Below are 17,066 nucleotides of genomic sequence, written 5' to 3'. Positions count from 1 at the left end.
CAGCCAAATTCCCCGCTGCCCCCACCCACATATTCTGTTTTGTATGAAATAAGTAGGCATCTGCCATTAACAGGCCAAGGAAGTCTCCACTTTCTTTGAAGAAAACTGTTTAAACTCTTCTATGGCAATTCTTTGAAATACTTTTCTACTTTTTTCTAATAAATATGAATTTCACATTTTTTAAATAATGTGGCTCACTATTAGCATAAAACCTTTTAATTATAAGGTTAAAAATCCAAAATTTTACTTGGATGTTCATGTAACATCAATATTCAATAATGGAAACATAATTCCATGGCTGAAACAAATGGATCTTTGTTAAAAACTGGACACTAAGGGATTAAAATGTGATTAATTACTTGGGGAAACAAAGACTAGATTTAAAATCATCCAAGAATCAAAAACTTTATGCTTTGTATTGTTTTCGGCTTCTTTCTGCTTCTGCTATATAAAACTATAAGTAACTGATAGGAAAAAAGTATCCTAACTTCTTACATATATCACAAAATGCAAATTTATACATTATACCTTTGATAATCTGTTGCAGTATAAATCACAACATTATTTTCATTTTATTTTTAAAAAAGCAATGAATACACACTTACTCGGCAACAGCCCAGTTCCTCTGCTGTCACTATGACTGTTCCACATTTCTTCCCAGGAATTCCTCTGCAAGAAAATACAACTACATCACCTTAATATAATTTATGAAAGTTACAGCTGACACAGATAAGTACAAGGTAAGCTTTCAAGTCACAAAACTGATGGCATGCTATACAGTTTCCCTTTTCTGACACTTGTCTTGTGTAAAAAAGTTGTTTTATCCTAAGTGAATTGGTAAATGAGCTGCATATTTACTCTAACTAGCAAGAAACAAGTCAGTTTCAATTTTAAAGGAAATAGCATAACAAGTTTAAATGGGATGAAATTACAATATCAGAAATTCTGTTTTCCACCCTCCCATTGATGTTTTGTTTAGAGATGGCTCCACAACTTACTGATTTGAGAAAAGCATCCTTTTGCAAATTTTCCTTAAACAAAATACCTAAAATATATTTAAAACTACATACAGCCTTATTTTACAGTATTTATTCTAAGATGTTTATGAAGACATATAATATTCTCACCATCATCTCAGATACAGCAGTAGCAAAATAAATTATAATTCACCCAGACAGCAACTCAAATCATGCTGCTGCAACACCAGAAAGCACAAAACAGATCCTTAGCAAAACGAATAATACAGGAACAAAAAAGCCACACATAATCTGATAGTATTCAGTGGAAGCAGCCTTTTAGGGGGAGGGGTCTGGTGGTGGAGGAAGAAGTACAAATATTTAGATGCAACTTTCTGTACGATGCTATACTATAAATGAGAAGTTCTGCAATATCCTGATGTCTATTAGTATGTCCATTAGCACAGACCATGGCAATTACTTCTAGATTTTTTTCAAAACTAATGCTATTGCTTATGCCTATTTCTAGTTCTTTATTTCTTTATGTCTTTCTTGAAAAGAGTTAATTATTTGAATAAAATTACTTTCCAAGGAGACATTAAGGTAAAATTATATTTTCAAATTGATTGTATGTTTTAAGTTTTTCAAAGAGAACTAGAGGGCACTCCTGTTCTTCTGTTATGACAAAAAATTAATGTAAACATTTACTGTTGTTCTTATTTCGCTTATTAGTTCCCTCAATCCTTTTGAAATTTTTTACAATGCTCTACAACTTTAAATAAGTTTAGCAAGACTGTGGTATAACAAACAACTGGTGGGAAAATAGTACTTAAAGGCAGATAAAAGTTTAGAAATTACAAATAAAGGAGCAAATACTGCTGCAAGTTTTTGCAAGCTCAGTGGAACTCTTGTTTAGAAGTTGATGTTTAAGTCTATAAGGAATACATCAGGGAATGCTGCTCTTATACCGCTGCAGTCATTTGCCAGTAATCAGAGAGATACACGACTGCTGTCTTGGACCTCCTCAGTGCCACATCGTAAAGCTTCATTTCACAAGGAAAACAGTGGATAGGGAAACCATTAAAGTTTTTGTTGTGAAATTTTACATGATTTAAAACCTCCAAAACTTATGGCACTCTTTCATTTAATGCAGTATGATTTAGAAAGTACAATACTTTAAGACCAAGCAGAATTTTCTTCAAGTAACAGGAAAAAAAAGTATCTGGTCATTCCAAATGTTACACAGTATGATTCATAGTTTTATCAGTATCTTCAAATCATCTGGTTTTAAAGCTGTCACCCTTCATGTGACTCATGTGCTCATGACTGAAAATTACCCATTTTAGCCTCTGTAGCAATGGGATATTGAAACTGAAATCTCAGATTTTCAAAAGACTAAAAAGCTGCATTTTTTTCTTTTGAACAGTACCTCTTGAAGCTTCAAAAACTTTTGGAATTTGGTAGTAAGAGCAGCAGTAGAAATGACTTAGTTATCAGGATGATATTGATCTTACATGGTAAAATGTTTCAAGAACAAATGACCTTGACCCTGGCTCTGACAGGTAAGGAAGAAATAGAAATCTCAGAAGTGTAATTAAAAATCCAGAAGTGCCCAGCACCACAATTCTGTAGGTTATGCCAACTCAAATAGAAAGCACTGGTATCAGAAATACCATTACCTGAAACAAAATTCTTCCTACTGAAGTATTTAAGCCCAGTTAACTGTGCCATTGGGGACATATTTGAGATGTAGTCCAGGCAGTGACAATATTTTGAAGAAAAAGCATCACACATTTCCTTTGCTATGAAATGTCAAATAGATTTATGCCACTTCCAAAAGATTATTGTGTCAGACACTAGATTGTGAAAAGTCCAACTCTTATCACCCCCTGAAGAGCTGGAGGCGTGAAGTAAACTGTTGATAAGCAAGTCCCATTTCTGACAAACTAGGAACTAAACAGTTGCGTTTTGATAGAGAACCTTGTGCTACCCTTCCTGCAGTTAAAACACATGGCAGTCAACACCTGCCTGTCTCAAACTGGTTTGCACATGAAGACATTTATGCAAAGACATGCTTCATTTCATCTTATGAACATGAATGCCAAGAGAGGCCCAACCCCAAGAGATACATATGTCTGGAATTATCACTCTGAAGGACGGGGGAAACTGGAGAGCCAACTCCCTGAAGATATTTGCATGGGTATGTCAGAAAAAAAAAGGAATTCTTGATTGTTCAGTGGACATGAAAGGTACACACAGTCTAGTCATATCTAAAAGCACTTGGGGTAAGGTTTGGCTTCATGTATCACCAAGGTTCTCCAGTACATGTGCCTTATAAAAGAAGGATAATGCTAACCATAATGGCTGGTGAAGAGGTAAAATGCTTAATCGAGATTAGCACAGAATTTCTCTATGGAACAAAACCTTCTCATTATCCAGGAACTAAAAACTCTACCAAATGACCTCTACAGTTTGTGATGCTATTAAGAATGAACTTAGTATGATTGTCTTAAGACTACAAGCATGAAAAAAGTGCTGGACCATTTGCAGACACTAAAGGGTTTGTTTTTTACAAATTCCCTTACAAACCATTCATTGAGAAAAAAAAATCCTTAAATGTAAAGTCAGCACCCTGACAAAAGCTTCAGTGGTCACAGATTAGCCAAATGGAAAGACCTTTAACTAGCACTAATGCCTTGTGAGAAAACAAGATGATTTCAAACGGGTCTTATCACTATATGAAAATACATTACTTGGAGATTCACCATTACTGACTAGTCCTTCCAGCTGCCAGGGAAATACCGGCTAATATTACCTTGAGGACGAGCACGTAACAGTTCCACCTGTTTAAATCCAGAATGCAGTGCCACTGCCTACCTTCCTAGCTTTAAGTAATAGCTAGCATTGAGCTGCTCTGGAATTGGTTCTATAGCACTGAAGTGACAATACAGAATTTATGTTCAGGCAACCAATTACTCAGGGTAAGTTACTCTGGGAAGGGTTACAGATCAGGGTTTGAGGGATAATAACGAGGCAATCTGTATTGCATAACCACTGTCAACTCCAACACTTAGTGCTAGTTATCTGACACTCAGGTATAGAAAATGTGCCAGTTTAAGTGTGAATAGGAACTGTGAGGAACATGTACGTTTCAGTGGGTCCTACTGTTTGAGAGCCCAGAACCTGTGGGTGTTCTATAACAGGACAGTATTTGAGGGAGCAAATAATCCAACTGTTGGAGGAACCAAACAGAAAACCACCATCAAATGAAAGGTCCTCAACAATACCTGCATGTCTTTATACAAGATACAGTCTTGAGGAGTAATTATTGTCTCCTTAGAACAAATGATTTCACGATTGAGACGCCACATCTGCAGCACCTAGAGAAGTTTGGAAGGACACTCTGAAGACCACTCAGGCTTTAACAAGGACTGAAAGGAAGACCTTTCCAGAGTTGGTGAAAAAGTCAGAGAAAGATGACAATTTATCTGGGAATTCAAACCTGAGAGGTTTAACAGAACCTCCGATTTTGCAAGCTGAAACTGGAATGAGGCAGAGGATGGAACATTTTTCAGATCATTCAAAATTTATAGTCTTATCCCTGAATTTACAGAACCTAGCACTCTGGCAGTCAAAACCACAGATAAGAGGTTAGGACAAATATATACAAAGTCCCAATTCCAGGGTTCAGATGTTTTTGTATCAATTATGTTCACAGCAAGATGACAGGAGAAAGAACTTCCCAAAATAGGCCAGCTGGCTCCAGTACAGCCTCATTAGCAGGCAATGGCACTCAGATGTGAATAACTAGCAGAGAATGCTCATTAAGCTTTGCAATGGCTCTGCCTCCTTATTAAAGGGAATCCCTACAGGAACACACTTAGTAGAGCCTGAAAGAAGCATTGCTCAGAGTTATAAATGTGACTAGCATCTTCTCTCTAGGAAGACAGAACATGCAAATATCTAATTCCAAATAAAGTCTGGAAGGGTGTCACTCTCTTGAGAGAAAAATAAAGCTGTGTCATTTCTGGAAGTAGATACAACTGCACCTCATCCTTTCATGCTAATACAACTCAGGTATGCAAGGCCGGTCTAAGTAAATCTTACACATGGAGTTTGCCTTGAGAAGGCATTTAATGAATCTAGTAACCAAATAGATAAAGAAAGTAAACTTTACTATTAAAATCTCAGATTCCCCATTTCACTTGTTTTTTATGACTAGATTTTTTTTCCGAGATAAATTATTCAGAGCAAATGTTCACCTCTGTACCTGGCCAGTCTGTAAAATAAAGTGCAACACTGAAGTATGTTCTTGAACAAAATCGCTCATAGTCACAGTGATAACAGGCTAGTGCACTACCATACTGGGAGCAAGAGTCTTCTGCAACAGAGTGCATCAAATTCAAAGCCCTTAATGGTGTCAGAAACACACAGGGAGATTCAGGAGACATCCTCGTACCTACCAAGCCCAAATACTATTAGGTTCACGCCTCAGAGGCATAATCCGCTGGTGCTTGTAAGATCAATAAACTGCAAAGTCATGCCTGTCATGAAGGTGAAGAAGAAAAATGTGTGTGTGTATCATCACTTTTGCACTCACCGTGAAGGTTAGTACCAAGGTATGTTTCAGCCCGCCACTGCAATGGTGACTCTCTAGGCTTGAGATGTTTTACCTTCATTTTGATGAAGGATAAGAGTATCCTTTCATGGTAGACTTTCTAAGGAAACCTTCCCTGGTGATATGCAATCTGACTTGGAGTTGGCCAGCTCATGGCAGCCATGGAGTCCTGAATCAACATGAGGCTTTTGTAAATGTCCAAAGTAGATAGATCTGAAGCTTAAGGTTCAGGTCTTTCTAACTTTCACTTTGAAAGAATGTCAGAGCTTACTTGAATGCCAATCAGAGAATGGAATTCAAGCTTCTCAAGCAGCTTAAGTACAAAAAGTGCTACTTCAGTAGGGTAGCTGATTGGGACTAAAACAGCACTGGCAGAGAACAGAAAAGGCAAAATGTTAATGAACTTCAGAAATGTGGTGAAGGGAAAAAGCTCTCTGATCTCAAGTGACAGATCATAGAGAACATTCAAGTTATATGAATGCAGACTTGACTTTGTAAACAGAACAGTAAATTCAAAGCAGTAAATATCCTTAGGAATGGAAGACAAAATATTGTTAACTGAATTTTTGTTATTTGAGTATTAAGAGACATTAAATACATATCTATAAGCAAACAATCCTGAAATGCAATGCAATGGTTTAATGAATAAAATAAGACAATAAACGTCTCCTAGACACCTGTATCCAGACTTCAGAGAGTCCAGAGTGAACAATCAACCAGGCACAGTTGTCTAGCCACAGCACTGTCAGCAGCACCAATGACAAAATAAAACCTGAACACCAGGAAGAGCCGATAAAAAGTCACGAACACTTTCTCGTTAACATTAACAAACAGCTACCCACACCACATATACAAAAAGGAAGGTATATTTCAAAATCTTTCAGGGGAACTACTGATTTACATCCGTTTAGTAACAGCCATACCACTGAGTATCAGAAACCAGACCTGAAAAATGCTTGTTTACCCAAGAAAAAAAAAAGTATTACGCAGGCCCACACAACTGTGAAATAATTATAAAACCTTTTTTTTCCATAGACTCTTCACTGATATCTTTTCCTTTCTCATAGCTAACTTCAAAATTTAAACTTCATCTGTTACTCACTTCAGATGTCACTTAACCTGTACCAAGTGATAAAAAACTGCTGAAGGGATGATTTTTAATCTATCTGTTTAAAATCAACTTCAGGAATTTTCTCAGGAAAAAAAAAGTAGCGTGCTGAATAATTTACCACTTTGAAGACAGAAAGAACTATGAAGACCTTCAAGAAGTCAGAAGATTTGTCTTACTAAATACAGGTGTCTTCAAAGTCAGCACCTTTCTCTAACCAAGTACCACAGGCTTCCAGTAGAGTCAACTGACAACTAGTCAACACAGTCAATAGAGTTGCAACAGTGCATCTCACTGTGGCAGTTAGCATAAGTTAGGCCTAGACAGTGCAAAGTTAGTGAACTTTTATTTTAGTAGAAGTAAACAAAATAGGGCCAACCACTTGTCCCAATAGACAAGACAGTGTTTGTGTGCTCAAGTAGACAGTCAAACTATGCAACCAACCTGCTCACCATCAAGAACTAAAAATAGATCCAGACCTTCCTTGTACTTCTGTGCTTCTTTGTGGGTGTGGAGGTGGGACTTCACAGGGCTGATGAGCCTCCTGGAATGGGTCCGGAAGTAGCCAGGGCACAGTATTATTTGGGCTCCCCACCTACCATTGTGCTGCTCTTCTCCTTTGTTTGCAGGCAAGCTTTTTAATCACATACCCTAACACACCTATTATACCACTTATTATACTTGTCCTGAAGGCTACTTCCTGGACAGGTTTTCAAAAGTTTAATACCCAGAAAGGGATTAAGAGGAGAATCACAAAACACTGTTGTTTAATAACTACAATATTTGCTGAAGTTAACCATTCTGTATGATTGTATTTGATATCTGATAATACAATCAGCTGATCCTTCATTGTTTGTTTGTTTGTTTGCAGGAGGTAAATTACAATTAGCAATTTCCTACTGCTCTACAATAGCCATAATCTATTTAACAGTAATTCAACACTCATTCAACAAAACTTTGGGTTGCTTTTTGGTTTTGGGTTGTTGTTTGTTTTGGGTTTTTTAAACTTTTTTGTTTAGTGTTAAGTTTTATACAACATCTATTTTACTGCAGACAACTTGTGATTAGCTACTGCAATTGAAGGGCATCTTAAAATTTAAGTTTCATCTGCAAACCTCAATGACAACAGAAAGTGATGCCATTTTAAAGTACTTCTTTCTGGGTAGTTTTTCAAGTTATTTAAGGAAGTGATACAGTGAAGTAGTATAACTTCTCACATATATTATGTCACTGTGTGCACAGGTGTGTTTTTAAGTTTAAATAGTGTGTTTGCAACAGTTTTCCTGAATCATGCTGCAGATACTGAAACCTTCCCCACCTGCAGAGTTGAAGAATTTATTTACCCTTAAAATGAATTAGTTCTCAGTGTGCACAGTCCCACCAATACAGAGAAGGGAAATAATACGGAACATGTAGTGATATTAATAGAACTGTTTATGTGTAGGACAATTAAGGCCTTGATTTAAAAATAGTGTAAAAAATACTAGTGTAGTCCTTGGGGGGGGAGGGAGGGAGGGAGAGGAGGGCAGGACAGACTGTGGGGTGGGGGGTGGGGAGGATTACTAGGGACTTGTCATAAAGACTGAGTCAGTAAATACAGTGATCAGGTGACAGAACTATATTTGGAAGCCCTCAAACTTCAGCAAAAATGCATTTATTACTGACCTCAATTCTGAATATTAAAGAGAATATGAACCATACTGTTAAAAGATGTTGCAGCAGTAATGATTGCTCACGGTAATCAGCAAGAGAATTAAAAGCTTACACTTGTTACAAATAAGTTTTAATCATCTGCAGTTGGCTGTAAATTAAGGAAACTAAATCAAAGGTTTATGTTGATAAAATGCTAAGTGAAAATGTTTTGCGAAGACTTTTCAAGTTTTTTCATACTAGATTTTTCTGTATGTATCTGTATTTCTGAACTGTATAATAAATGAGTCCTGCTGAATAGCTGAAATTTGCCTTTGAACAAAACCAAATGATTGGAAGCAAGACATTTACAGACAGAATTTAGTCAAGGTTAATAGACTGGAAGGGCATAATTACAGGAATGCCTCCCCACAAAACAGTGCTAGCCAACCCCTGACATTTATGATTCAAAAGGATTTCTTTCAGGTATTCACAACTCTCAGTATTCACGTAGATTAAATCCCATTAAAATATTTTCTCAACAAAATATCATTAAAGTAAGTTTACCATAGTATTTGTAATGGAAATATTTCTTTAAGTTTTTATGATTTCATAAGGTCCCTTAGATTAAATTAAATTAGATTAATTAAATAATAATAATAAATAAATATAATTAAATTAAATTAGATTAAATTAAAGGAAAACTATGTAAATTCTTTCGATTTATCAATTTAAATGGTCTGATCTGAATTGTTATTTTGTCCAGAAAGAGTGCTAGGGACAACCTGACACTATTTTTGGCATCAAAATAGGAAACTTTAGATGCTTTTCCAAGCTTATGCTTGCATTGGAATTGTAAAAATTTAAGAATTTAATCAGATTCAAGTATTGAGAAGAGTTTTTACCATGACAACTCAACACTTCAAAGTTCTTGAAAGAGAAAATGATAGCTGTCATATGTGGGTCTCCTTGAAGCTGGCCACCTCCACAGAACACCACCACACTATTTGATACAAACTAGAGAAATGCTTTTTTAAAATTATTTTATCAATAATACTAAGTTCTTTACATAAACAAGAAAAAAATCTTTAAGAACGTCTAGGGAAAAGGCTACCATTGGTATATTTTGGACACTGCTAACAAAATACTGACTTCTGAGGTTTTTCACAGGACTTCAAAGCTACTACTTAAACTAATGTTTAAGTTTGAATTTGACAGGTACAGGATAAAAGTTACACACATGAAAAGGTAAGTAGTGTAAAAACCACATAAGCCACTAAAGATAGATATAAATAAGATAGATATAAAAATATCAGGGTCACCTCAGTGGTGATAGAGTGATAGAGAAATGATTAATTACATCAAATATATACATAGAAGAAAATGTACTGCTGGGAACATATTTCTTCAGAATTTTACATCAGATAAATAATGCTTCATTAATATAACTTGAGTAGGGCATTTTCTTGTATTTGTAATTTTACTAAAATAATATCTAAGTACATTCTGAATTTTACAAATTGCTGTCGTTCATCCAGATGCTGGTTCTTGTTATTTGAATACAAAATCAGAGTATGTGCTCTGTGTGGTGTTTTCATCAAAGTATGGCCCAGAATCATGTAAGGCTTGCTAAACCTGAAAACTTCATCTGCCCTTACAAGGAAATCGGTGATGAAGAAAAGTAAATTAAGTACCCCTGGTATATTACTTATAAGGAACCCTGTAAAACGGGACAAGAAGAATGCTCCATCAGACAGAGTAACCAAATTCAGGATCATTCACTGCAGTGCAATTACTATTAAAAGAAGAAAAAAAACCCACAAAAATTCCAAATCAGAAGATATTACCATCACATGAAATGTCCAGATATAACTTTAAATGTTTGCTTTTAATGTCATATGTGAATTTGTAGCTTACATTTAGACAAAAACTGTAAAATATTTTCAATTACTCAAACATTATTTAGGAAAAGAAAATGAAGATTGTTCAAATAATTTATATTTTAAGTATCTGTACGTCCCTATGAACAATGGTTTGCAAACATCAAAATCCTGTCAGTGGGGGGAAAATCCATTGATCATACGAAATTTTTTGACAGTAGGGTAAACAGAAAATATTTGATACTCCTTATTGCCTCATTGTTTGGGAACTGTATTATTGGGAACCACAGAAATACAAGTAGGAATATCTGGATATGAAACAGCGAGGTTTTTCTTCCTTGATGCTTGAACAAAAGGCAATAAAAAATTATGGTGTGTTAATTTACTAACTATAAAGAAAAACATTTTTAAGATTAGTATACTCAAACAATTTCTAATGCAAGATGTAATGAAGTTGACAAAAATTTTGGATGAGTCAATTCCTTTGCTAATTGCCCAAATTGAAACTTAAATAATCATAGTCTATAGAATTCTACTGTATGTAACAATTTATTCTCTTTTAGAAGCCATGTCTGTCAATTCTGTATATCAAGATACCTCACAGCAAAAAGCCCCACAACTCTCACCTCATGAAGCACTATGTATTCATTCAACATTCAAGAATGACATACTTACACAATTGATTTTTCCAGTCTGCTCCCCTGTGATCCAACTATTTCTCCCAGTGTGCAAAACATTTGTCCCAAAAAATCCTGCAAAGCAGTAACATAAAACCTCAGAATTCATATTTCACATTGAAACTAATTTGGTTTCCCATTTATCTGGGCCATTCACTACTGTAGAACACATTCTGCTAAACATCGCACCTTAATAATAATTATGCAATAATGAATCATAAAACAGACTATTACATATTTTACATAACACCGGGTTACATTTACAGAATTAATTCTAATGCACTCCACCTACTGTTTTTATGTTGTCTTTTTCATCAATAAAAATGAAACTGAGATGGCAAAAAAATTAAAAGCGTTAGCAACATGACCACTTCTTTACCTTCTTTAACTGGAGCATTGTAATAAACTTCTCTTTTATGAAAAGATTCTACACTGACTCTATGAATTTCTTGGAAGTTAATTACGTTGACAGAAATTCAAGCCTGTGCAGGATTTGTATGAGCATCCTGGACTGACGATTATACACAAGCATTGCTTTAATGACAGACTTTATTTTCAAGTTTTATAATTTAACTATATGACTAAAAATCAGCTAATTTTCATACTATATCTCCCTGTAACATAGGTAGTATAAAAATATGAATGGATTTTCAAACTGTTGTATGTATATTGAAAAAAAATGTTATGCTGCCGTCCAACTCCTTATCTTGCAAGTGAAAAGAGCTCACTAGCTCTGTTATTCCCAGCATCCCTAGCTGTAGCGGTAACAGTAGCTTGTGAGATTTGTTCACAAACAGTAATAAGAATCCAGACACTATAATTCCTACACAGCAAACCGTAACTTCATGATACCGTGTGTAAGAGCGAATATCTGTAGAAGTAGTTCTGACTCTTCTCTCAGCCCAGGCCACTCATTCCCATCTCTGAGTTGTGTTAGTTACGAGTCCATAAAGCGAATTAGATCTAAGAACTAATCTCACTGAAGAGGAAAAGAACTCTGCAAAAAATAAATTTTTTAACTATGGCCTTTAACTGATCTGACACTGTGACACTGTTTCCGTAAAGATTAAGTCTTTTAAAATGGCTAAAATTAATCTGAAAATACTCAGGTCCTCATTCATTTTTAAAAACATCTGGCATGACATATTCTAAAATAACACCGTTTTCTACCATTTTCTACACTGAAATCATGTATTCCACATTTTATTTTTTTTTGGTGGAGTTTCTGTTTTTAATTCCTATTAGCTCCAAACTCTGTTATTAATGACAACTGTTCATTACTTTGTTTTTCTTTCTTAAATCAAGACGTTACCATGATCATAAAAGTCTAATTTCAGGTAGACAGCTTTATAAACATTATCACAGACAGCTACAATGGCAGCACTGTCTAGTCTGATTACTTCACATATCCATTACAAAATTTATTTCATTTGCTTTTCTTTTTGCCAAAACTGAGTCACTGAAATTGAAATTCTTCAGGTTGACTCTTCTTTTTATCCTCCAAACTGTTCACCTACTAAATGACACTGCCCAGTATTTTGAAAGGAATGGGTCAATGACTATTTTTAGGAACAGGAAAGACCTTATTCCACATGAGGTGGCTACAACACATGAACAGTTTAACATTTTTCAGAAACACCAAGCTTCTAGTATATGGATATGAGCAAAGCTCTGCTCGCTTCCTAGCTACTTACTGCCCAAATTCTTAAGAGTTATGGGAAAGAGATGCAGGAAGCTGGCAGCAAAGCAGCAATCCAGACCAACCTTCAGCACTTGGAAAATGATGGAAATTAATTGCTGTGGTTGAGACACACATTTCTAGCTACCACCTTTCACAGGATTCTCAGAGCCATCTTCTTCTTTGTGTGCATAATATTATATGGCATATTTCACCAACTTGTACAGATTTCTTCTTAAAGACGATGGAGGGAAATAGGTATTCTAAAGAATAAAGTTTCTCTCCACAACTGAAGATTCCAGTAAATTGGCACTGTTTGAAAACAGGACCTAATGCGTCCAAGTATTCTTAGCCTGTACTAACTAGAATGTAACAGGTCCATATGTAATTCAAGACCTATTTGAATAGTTTTGAGAAGAACATTGGTTTGTTTTTTCTTCCTTTTTGTCCTTTTTTTCCCCATGGGCTCAGCAAGATACTCAAACCTTCAATTCCTGTTCCAGTAATCAAACAATGAAATCTAGGCATATATCTTTGTTTGCACTTCCACAGTGACTAACTTAGCTGTGTCTTATCTTTTTTCTTAAAACTTAATTGTGAAGGTTTTGTAGAAAGAAGCATGTTTCAGGGAAAAAAAAAAAGATAATTCAGATAAATTAATTACTACAAAAGTGCAGACAATCTTGGGCAAAAGCCCAGGATGAGGCTTTATCCTTGTTGAAGACAGTATAGGGAAGACTTCTATTTTCTGCATCCTCCTAGCTAGCACTGCAGTTATTCAGACCACCATTCCATGATGACAGAGATATAAAACAGTTTGCCAGAGGCTTTAAATCTTTACAGGGAGGATCTAACTGGAGATCAATGGCTAAAAGTCTTATCTTTTCACTGTGAAGCACACACACAACTTTCCTTCCATTATTCTCTTTCCCTGTACTCTAGATTCTTAAAGGTGCTCTTACCAAAGCCTTCCTGTATTTGTTTCAAAAAATTCACTCAGAAGCCTCTGAATTTTACTCTTGCATCTCTAAATCTATTTAATCCCTTCCACTTAAAGATGACATGAATGTAAAAGATTTCTACTTATATTAATCGGGACACAATCAAAACGTGTTTACAATTTTCAGGACCCAGAAAAGTATCAACAAAATGAAGCATATCACATATCTGAAGAGGTATACATGTGTACTTAAATATGCCCTTTACAGAAGGAATGTCCCATTAAAATTATAGTCAGGAACATTATATATGTTATTAACCACAGCAGAATCACTGTATTTGTCTCTATGTATCTGGTATTACTTACAGTCAAAAGAAAATAAAGACATTTAGGAATGCATAAACATTTCAACACAGGAAAGTGAGGCAAAACTTACATGTTTTGATAGGTTAGGACTCTTTGAGTCAACGTCATAGCTTAAAACAAAAAAAAAAGAGTGAAGTTATATCACAGTTTCGAGATGACAGATCTGAGGACAATGTAAAGAAACAAAAATCAAACAAATCTTTTATCTATTTCAATGTGTGAAATTTACACAAACAGATACGTGAATGGAAGTCTCACCAGTAATGAAGGCAAACTGAATCATCAGATTACAGTATTATGGTTCACTAGCTATTTGAAATGAAATAGTTTTCAACAAAGTGCAGGCTACTAAGAGAAATTATTCTGATATTCCTGTTTGAACAATGAAAGATGCCAAAAACCAGAACAAAAAATAATCTTAGAAAACAAACTAACTTCTGAATTATTTTCTTAGGTAATTTTTCAGTCATTTGACTAATTCAATAGAAATAACTGACAATAAACTAAATTGCTTTTAGCAAGAGTTTGACTTGTTCTTTTCAGCTTATCATAATCTTGTTCTTCCTCCAGCTAGAAAATGCCATTGTTTCCCTTCCACTATCAAGTCAGATTTTTAAAAAATTACTCTGTGAATTCAAGATAGATTTTAGAAGAACCAATATATGAAATTCTTGGGGGATTACTCATTTCTATACTGTCATAGTCTTCCATCTTCATCAGATAATCCACAGTAATATTTTTGTCAAATCCTACATTCAGATTCAACACCAGTAACTAAACTGAAAAAGTATCCTCTATGCCCATCCCAGCCTCCCCTGCGTGTTTCCATTCCCACCATACGGTATGCTATCCCTTTGGTTGTGCTGCCACAACTGGTTGTTGGGATGCATTAGGGACCAGATCACACATCAGGAGGATGGGAATACCATAATGTAGTTGGCTGTGGTGCAGCACAGTCAAAATTTTAGAAACATACTTGTAAACAAAGGAATGACTATAAAAATCACTAACATGAGCTTAAAAAAAAAAAAAGTAATTCCATACTGTCTGATGAAATTGAACAGAAAAACACAACTCGTAATTTGACCTGAAGACTTGCTACACAACTAAAACTACTTTGCTGGCAAAGTCAGTAACAAATCCTCACATATGAACAGAAAGGGTCTGAGACACTGGTGACTGTACAGTTTAGGAGGGGGTTCATGCTCATTTATCAGAACATAAAAACTCAGAGAAATACTCGCTGCTTTCTTTTTGATGCAAAAAATATAAATCATATGGGAAGTTTCCTTCTTTAAAAAACAACACTTTGGCCAACAGTAGTACACAATTTTGCTGGGGAATTTAAAAAAGGAAGCTTTCTAAACATGCTCCTTTCCTGATCTAAATTGGAGTTTTAATCTATGAGTAGCTATATGAGATTCACATATTTAATGCTGAGTTCTACAATATTTCATTTCTCATCTATTGTTATAGGGCTCAAAAATAAATTCACAGAGGCTGGCTATATGGTCACTTGCAGGCAAACATTAACAACTCTTACTGAGCTTTGAGTTCAGAACAGGCTTATGTCCAGGTAATCCAGAACAGCAGCAGAAAGCAGTTATGTCTTTCTAGTAAGTACAGAGTATGTTTGATATTTACAGCTTTTCATAAATAAACCAACAGGAGTACATTTCTCTGAGTATGTGAAGAAACAAAGAGGAGACCGTATTTTCCCTTCCAGGTCCAAGTCCTTTTCAAACAGCATTTATCTAGAAGTTCTTTACAGACTTTCCTTTCTTTGCCTAGGCTTAGCCTAGCTTTCTCTTTCTTACTTCATGTATTTTGCTCCTCTCTTCTACTGCACTGCCTCCTCCCCATAACATACATGCATCCTACAAGGAGCAAGAGGATAGCAAATCAAGATTCCTACACAGCCTCAGCTGTGTCTTTATTTCAGCAATGCTTTACCTACACTTGGAGGAGAATCCTTTATTTCACAAAGTGACTAGCTCTTACTTAGTTATTTTAAACAGCAGGCAACAGTTATACTCAGAAGATTTAATGACATTAAACCCAGCTTCTAAAATAAAATAATAAAGTCTGCACCAGGCTTCCATGGTGAGGATGAAAGAATTTGTACCTAACCATCTAGAAGCATTCTGTAATCTATCTTGGCGTTATTTCCTTTCACTCCTTGAAATAGTTGAATGATGGAAACAGCTAGCTGCTATCTGTGTATTGAACACAATGGAGCTTTTTTCCTCACTCATCCTTCCAACACTTCTTATTTACTTAGGAAGCGTTCTGACATGCTATCAAAAGACATTTACAGCTAAAGAAAAGTTAGACATGGTGGGTTTTTTTGTTTCCACGATATAGGAAATGCTGCCATTCAAGAACATTTTGGTACACCCTGATGGCAACTTAAAACAAAATCAGCAAAACTACATGTGACTTTAATGTTGGTAACATACATCTATCAGGCGACAAAATTTTTCTTCCACTGCTATGGGAAAAATCATCATTAATATGATCACTGCCCTATTTATTTTATGCCCCTCTTAACGTAGATTGATTTGCATTCCAGAAACTTGGGGAGGAGCAGGTGGGGGAGTGGATAAAATCAAGAGACTATCAGAGTCACTTTGAAGCAACTACTTGGATAAGTAAATGGCACATTGAGACTAAAGCCTAGAAGATTTAAAAATGGCTTTACAATGTCCTTGCTAGAAGATTTTACGCAAATTATGAAGTCTTTCTTCATCTGTTTTTGCTGTCTACAAGCCAGAAATGCAATTAATGCAGTTTCTATATCAAGGCAAACTTGCAACATAACTTTAAATTGGGAAGCGATACTACAACTTACCACTTTCTGTAATCAACACCTGAGCAGGATTTGTCACAATCCCACAAAGCATATCAAGAGACCTCAATACTTAGGATTAGCAAGTACAGGAAGGCAGACAACACTATACCTTTCTTGATATATTTATTTGGTAAGTAACTTAATAGGTGATTCTCCAAAATCTTTCTCAAGAACAAATAAACCAAAAGGAATACACATGAAGGCAGAAATCTTAGGAACACAAAATAAGAATTGACAAAACTGAAGCTAAGTACATCAAAAGAGACTAAAGAAACTAAAAGAAATAGAAGAATGTTTTTTCAACTAAACAAGGACATGTAAAGAAAAATTGTGGCCACTATACAGACTATACTGCAAAACTGA

At 35.4% G+C, this 17,066-nt stretch overlaps 1 protein-coding gene across 6 annotated transcripts in view; it reads right to left on the bottom strand.

Annotated features, from left to right (window-relative positions):
• The window catches only part of CPNE8 (copine 8), a 115,140-nt gene that overhangs the window by 61,809 nt on the left and 36,265 nt on the right, over nucleotides 1–17,066 (bottom strand). For all 6 annotated transcript variants that reach the window (XM_064445397.1, XM_064445389.1, XM_064445382.1 and 3 more), the window contains 3 exons: nucleotides 13,923–13,962; nucleotides 10,867–10,943; nucleotides 606–669 (listed from right to left, as the gene is read on the bottom strand). In XM_064445397.1, coding sequence (XP_064301467.1) covers nucleotides 606–669; nucleotides 10,867–10,943; nucleotides 13,923–13,962 — 181 coding nt within the window. The remainder of the gene's footprint in view (nucleotides 1–605; nucleotides 670–10,866; nucleotides 10,944–13,922; nucleotides 13,963–17,066) is intronic.

The sequence above is a fragment of the Phalacrocorax carbo genome, chromosome 1 (assembly GCF_963921805.1).
Source record: "Phalacrocorax carbo chromosome 1, bPhaCar2.1, whole genome shotgun sequence".
In the NCBI taxonomy this organism is placed as follows: Eukaryota; Metazoa; Chordata; class Aves; order Suliformes; family Phalacrocoracidae; genus Phalacrocorax; species Phalacrocorax carbo.
Note: the sequence above shows the minus strand (reverse complement) of the source record. Positions and strands in the feature narration are given on the sequence as shown.